This window comes from Engraulis encrasicolus, chromosome 16, assembly GCF_034702125.1.
Source record: "Engraulis encrasicolus isolate BLACKSEA-1 chromosome 16, IST_EnEncr_1.0, whole genome shotgun sequence".
NCBI lineage: Eukaryota > Metazoa > Chordata > Actinopteri > Clupeiformes > Engraulidae > Engraulis > Engraulis encrasicolus.
The window spans coordinates 27,788,785-27,795,470 of record NC_085872.1 but is presented as its reverse complement, the minus strand read 5'-3'; the positions used below and the strand labels follow the sequence as shown (position 1 = coordinate 27,795,470).

Genomic DNA, 6,686 nt, shown 5'->3' with positions numbered 1-6,686 from the left:
AATTTCCTTCTGGATTAATAAAAGTGCTCTACTCTACTCTACTCTACTCTACTCTACTCTACTCTACTCATTCTTGTGAAAATGCATTGACAATACATGCATCAGGACACTGACATTACAATACACTGACCTAAAGTAGATTTGTTTATTTGTTTGTTTATTTGTTAGATCCCAGCTGTGGCGATTAAACAAAGAATCAATACAGCAACATACTACAGTAGCTTATACATAAACAAAGACATTAAGTCAAATTACACAGTTTCATATTAATATGCCTATAGCCTATGTAATAAATATAAACCACCTTAAAAATAACTGTTTCCTAAAATGATCTTAACTTGTTTTTTAAAACTGGCTTTAGAACTTATTTCTATGATAAAAGTTGGCTTACTGTTCCATCCAGTGATTGCTCTGCGCCCCACTGCTCACTGTAGAGCAATAGCGTTAGCTTGAGGTAGCCTACTACAAATGTCCCTGTCGTTGCAGACCTTGTGTTATAAATATGAGTGTTAGAAGTTTTACAGAATTTGCTTTATTGTCTCAGAACGGTTTTGTTATTTAAAATTGCCCATGATGAAATCAATGAAGAGGCCATACGTTTATCCCATGATGTAGAATTGAACAATCAATGGTTTATTCACAACTCTTAGCCAGTGTAAAGAAGAGTGCATGTGACCCTGGTTGAATGCCTTGTAGTATTTTGTTCAGCATTCACATATCCAAAGACCTCTAAGTACAGGGGCTAAACACCAACTATCTCATCATGGAATAAAATAAAAACATCATCAGTAGATTTTGGTCTGTCATTAGATTGTTAAATGTCACATATTGGTGTCATGCAGTGCTTTGTTTTCAAGACAACACTATAATACAGGAAACAAAATGCAATAATGACCTCACATCTAAACAGACGTTACTCACTCTTCCCTGTTTTGTGTGGAAGTTATAGGATTATTGTGAATATTTCACGAAGTTGTCATATGACAAATCCTGCCATGGACTGATTTTAGTCAATACCACAATATCACTTTTTGACACATGACAGTGACATTCTTTTTTCCGCTTCCTATTGCGTAATACTTGTTGAGTATTTTGTATGATATAGTTACTTCCTCTAAGTATGACTTTCAACCAGAGATTTGGACATTTCAACATTTTCAATAAGTCAACATTAGTGACTTATAGTCAAACGACACATTTAACTCAGTCACTGCTGATGACATAAGTGGAGTATGAAATATCAGATTTTCACTTTGCCTCATTCCAATATGATACATAATTAACTCAGTTCAAAATTACAAAACATGTTCATTACAAATAGTAATGGCAGTCATGGGTAAGCGGTTAGGGCGTCAGACTTCACCAAAGGTTGCCGGTTCCACTCCCGACCCACCAGGTTAGTGGGGAAGTAATCAACCAGTGCTCTCCCTCATCCTCCTCCATGACTGAGGTACCCTGGGCATAGTACCGTCCCGCTGGACTACTCCCTAGGGGCGCCATTGAGGGCTGCCCCCTTGCACGGGTGAGGCATAAATGCAATGTTGTTGTGTGCAGTGTGCAGTGTGCAGTGTGCATGTGTTCAGTTGTGTGCTGTAGAGTGCTGTGTCACAATGACAATCAGAGTTGGAGTTTCCCAATGGGCTTTCACTTCACTTTATCTTTATACATAACGGCAACTCCTCTGCATTCAGGTGGCACAAACATGCCTGCTGAGGGGACCTCCATGTGCAGGACATTATCAAAATAAGCAAGGAAACATAGTCAACTTTTAGACTATTTCAGTTGTAAATGAAAATACATTGGGTTAGCATGCTTATCAAAAAGGGAAGGACATCAATTTGATTTATTGCAATTCAATGCAGTCCAGTGCATTGAAATTAAATTGAATTCAATTCAATTCAAAACATTTACATTTGACTCCAAGGAAAAATATATAATCATGGAATGTGCTTGTAGATTTTAACACCGAAATAATATTGTAGATGCTTACAGTGTGAGGTAATAGGCTACTATAGTGTATGTATGTATTAGAAAGACAAAATAATGATTTATGTATAGGCCTTTTTGAACAATACGAGCATTCAAGCATACAAATCACCAACTCTAATGCTGTAGCATAAAGACTACTGGATGTGGCTGTATTCCTAGACACAGGGGAATCATAGTGTGAGACAGATGGAGGCATAGGTGGAACAGGCATTGCAGAGGCACTGCGGAGGCATACAGAGTAGGCAAAGGAGGCATGGTAATAGGACACATAGGTATAGGAGTCATAGTAAGGGTAATATGAGCAGTGGTGTAGTCTACTTTTTTAAGGTGGGTATACTGTATGTTTGAGCATTTTTTGAAGTGGGTATACTGTATATAGTTGTGCCATTCAAAATAATGGATCAATCAATTTTAAGTGGGTATACTGAAATCCCTGAAATTTAGAAGTGGGTATACTCCGTATACCCGCGTTCTACGTAGACTACACCACTGAATATGAGGCATAGGTAATATGAGACATAGGTAATAGGAACAGGCAGATGTTTTGGGAAGTTTCGGAGGCACAAAGGTGGCCAGCCTCCTCTGTGTCCTGCTCCGAGGCATATACTCATCAATCAGCGACGACCCACTGAAAAGTGAAAACAGGGAATGTGAGGGGTGTTGTAGGAACTTGTCAAACAACTTGACCGTCAGTTGCTTGCATACTGACAAGAGGCTCCTGAGCAGAAGATAAATAATAATAGAGAAGGCATTTTAAACACTTATTTTATCTGTGGCTTACATTTGGTAGGCTGGTGGAGTGCAACAAGTGAGTGAAAGACAAAACTAATGGAACGCTCTACGAAAGAGTAGCAGAAGAATTGCCAAACTAAATCCACATACATTGGGCTTTCCAGAAAGCCACTACTTCCTCCACTTGTATGTGCTGCGGTAAGTCCAATTATTAACCTTTTATGGCTTACAGAAGTTTATAGAGGGCCACAAAAGCCACTATAAACACTGAAAGTGGAGCTGTGTTTTGGCAGGCTGTGAAAGTCCCGTATCAGTCCAGGATTGCAACACGTCATGACTCACCTCCACAGCCATTGTGCGGTATAAAAAGGGGGATAGTCTCTCCACACTGCGTGACCAAGCGCACTGCAAGGAACAGAGAAAACCAAGGATTCCTTGAATTCTAAACTACAGTCAATTGTAGATTACTAAAATCGAGCCAAGGATTCCTGGAGTCGCAGACCACAGACAAAGACGTCTGTTGAAAGCCTGCAAAAAGGAAGGAAGGATTCTTCACCTTATCATAAGAAAACTCAACTAAGTCACCAGAATGACTCACACAATCCAAAGTGGCGTTTTGATCATATCTGTGCTTCTCAGCCGCCTAGTCATCACAGAAAGTAAGTTTTTCATCAGCTCTCTCTTTTCCTTCTATGAATATATATTTAACAGTGTATGTGTCTTCAAAAAATTGTGTTATGTGTCCTTATGCGCTGCTAGTTCAGTAAAACAGACATGGCATTGCTCAATGCCCGCTATAGCAGAAGACATGGTGCTTGCAAATGCCAAATGCGCAGGAAAATTGGCAACACCAAGATAGTGCGTGCCTGTGCATATTCTGCCCGTCTGACTGCTGAGGGTACCAATTATCTCTGTAGCTGTTCAAACAGTGTACAAATTATCTTGCAGTGTTGTATTGCGCCATCATGCCCCCTTTGCTATGCTGCATAATAATGTGACCTTCAAAACGCTCAGTGAGAGTAAAAAAGACGTTTAATTGCCAAGCCAAACATGTTCGGTTATGCCCCTCATTCCTTGAGTGCAAACGCTTTGTCCCCAGCTCTTTGCCCTTTTATGCACACAGGGACCGGCATTGTTAAACTGCCCCAAGGCGTCCTCAGGATGCCCGCACACTTAGAATCCTTTTTGTTGTGTTTTATGTTTTCATGGCAGGATAAGGTTTCGACCTCAACAGAGAATCTGAAGAAGACTGCTGAGGTCTACAAACACAGTCTGTCAGGCTGTGTTTGTAGAGAATCTGAAGAAGACTGTTGAGATCGAAACGTTATCCTGCCATGAAAAAATAAAACACAACAAAAAGGATTCTAAGTGTGCAGACTTCTCACTCTGAAAACTATTGCCCTTCGTCCTGCACCTTTCCCTGGGATGTGCACAATCCTCTCCTTCAACACAATCCTCAGGATGCCCACCCACTGCACATACTTGTCTCTTCACACATGCTGTTCACCTCAACAGGTATGAGCATGCGGGCGGCCGGAGTCGAGCCCCGCTGTCGCTGCATCGCCACAGAGAGCAGGCGGATTGGAAAACTGATCGCCAGAGTGGAGCTTTATTCCCCAACACCTCATTGCAAAGACACAGAGATCATGTAAGCCATATGTCTATAAAATGGTCCCGACTAGGCCTTCTGTATGATTTTTCTGCCACCCCTTTTCTATTGTGTTATTTTGCCAATCTGGTCATCTAACATTGCCTTCCATTTGTTTCATTTCCAAACAGAGCCACCCTGAAAGATAGTGGTAAGGAGATTTGCCTGGACCCGAGCGCTCGATGGGTTAAAAAGGTCATTGCCAACATTTTATCCAGGTGAGTCATGCTCAAATTACAATAGGGGCTATAATTGATGAGTATAACAGGATATGCATCAGGCAATACATATCATATTACCTTTGTGATGTATCCCTAATTGTATTATTTTCCCCACAGACGTCAGACATGAAATCTATGCTGACAACGTGGACTCTGCCTGTTACAACACTGTGAATAGACAGTGTGATGAGTGGAGACAGAATCAACTGAACACTGATAGAAACTGTCTGAATAGCTCTACTTTGAAAAGACCACACCAAAGTCTTGACACACTGTATTTCAAGTGTGCCTTGTGAATGCACTCCAGTTAATGTGAAACATGCGGCTCATACATAAACATACTTGCCCGTGAGTAAATTTTAATGGTGATGTGTTTCTGCTGAACAAGGACAATCATCAACCAATTGAGACAAGACTGGTATAAACACTGATGAGGTAGGAAACCCAGCCTGACGTGTGCATCCAGCATATCTCACTGAACAACTGGTAATGTTGTTAGTTTTAAGTTCTGACTTCAACCATAGCGAAATAAGAATGAAGGGGCATCATAATTACATGTTGTCCAACTGTTTTATTCAGTATAGCATTGCATACTTATTATAGGCCTACCATCTGATGTCAACTGTTTGCAAACATTAATCTGAGGCAAGATTTTTAATTCACTGTGAGTGCATTCCAATATGCAGACCCCCATCTTCCCTTGCTCACTTTCCTCCTTGTGGCCTCTTGATGACACTACGGACAACAGAGTTGCATTTCAATATCTTGCAAAAGGTCAATTCTAATGTAATTTTCTCATTTGCAAACGTAATGGTGAATGAACAATAGTCCCCCAAAAGTTGTTGAGGCAAGTCTGACAGCGGGGAAGCTTTACTGTTTTCTCCACGGAGGCGGGGCGTCAGTGAAATGCAAGGCCACAACCACAGACAGAGGACGGGAGTCCGCACATTGGAATCGATCCTGTGTGATGTAATATGGTTGCCTTTTTAAACCGTAGGGCTCAGTATTTGCAGTGAGATGCTCCCTCTGTTGGTCATATGAGGAAAGACTCAGATGGCTATGCTGGCATCACAATGTTTTTGTAGGCCAACTTTTAAAAAAAAATCAATTTTGACTGTTGTCTTTTTCTCAATTTTTTTTTGCAATAGAAACATAACCAATGCACATGGATTTGTTTGTCTTCTTGTTGTTTTTTATACTCATTTTCACCTTTTGCAATAAAACATAATAAAGCCACAAACTTGGATGTCATCTCAGACCAAACACGGTGTGCTCCTTCTGACCTGGTCCTCATACTAGGCCTAGACTGGTAATCTGGTATACGGGTGGGCTGTTTGAGGTCTTTGTATTTTCTTACAGACTGGTAAAGAATTTAGAGGGGGGTCACACAAAAAGCCGGGGTCTTTGTATAGTCAGTCTAGTCCAGTGTTTCTCAAGGTGTGGCGCAAGCCCCCCTGGGGGGGCGCGGAGTCATCACAGGGGGAGCGTGTGACATCTGATTTAGTTATTTTTTCCCCTAGGAAGTAATTTCCTGTCTCTCCAATACGCAATACATTTTAAGCTAAGAGGCGGGGGGGGGGCTTGGAAGCATCCAGACCCTCCGAAAGGGGGAATGATGGGAAAAGTTTGAGAACCACTGGTCTAGTCCTTCCCACATGCCAACATCTCAACTCTTCCAACTGCACATCTGCAAGTACTTCATCGCATCCCTTCCTACAAACTCTTGCTGATGTTGAATCTACTCTGCCTTGGCTCCTACTGTTTCTTCTTGTACTATGTTAAACTTTGACTTTTTTCACACACCTCAGCTGGCAGGTGCGTCGGAGATGGCCCATGGGTCACTCAGCAACAACTTTAAGAAACTCCTGCACACTGACCATTTCGCTGTTCTTTCTTTAATAACAACGTTTCGGTACTAGACCTTCATCCGGCAATCTCCTGATGGAGATTGCCTGATGAAGGTCTAGTACCGAAACGTTGTTATTAAAGAAAGAACAGCGAAATGGTCAGTGTGCGGGAGTTTCTTTAAGTTGTCTTCTTATCCTATCCCTGTCCTCAGCTGTTGTCCTTTTGTGTTATTTTAAATCACTGTGGGG

At 41.4% G+C, this 6,686-nt stretch overlaps 1 protein-coding gene across 1 annotated transcript; it reads left to right on the top strand.

Annotated features, from left to right (window-relative positions):
* The first annotated feature begins 3,116 nt into the window (after positions 1-3,116).
* LOC134465521 (interleukin-8-like) lies at positions 3,117-6,386 on the top strand. The gene is made up of 4 exons (XM_063219225.1): positions 3,117-3,380; positions 4,237-4,369; positions 4,501-4,587; positions 4,708-6,386. The coding sequence occupies exons 1-4, from the start codon at positions 3,311-3,313 to the stop codon at positions 4,718-4,720; spliced, it is 303 nt and encodes a 100-aa protein (XP_063075295.1). The 5' UTR covers positions 3,117-3,310; the 3' UTR covers positions 4,721-6,386.
* The last annotated feature ends 300 nt before the right edge of the window (positions 6,387-6,686 follow it).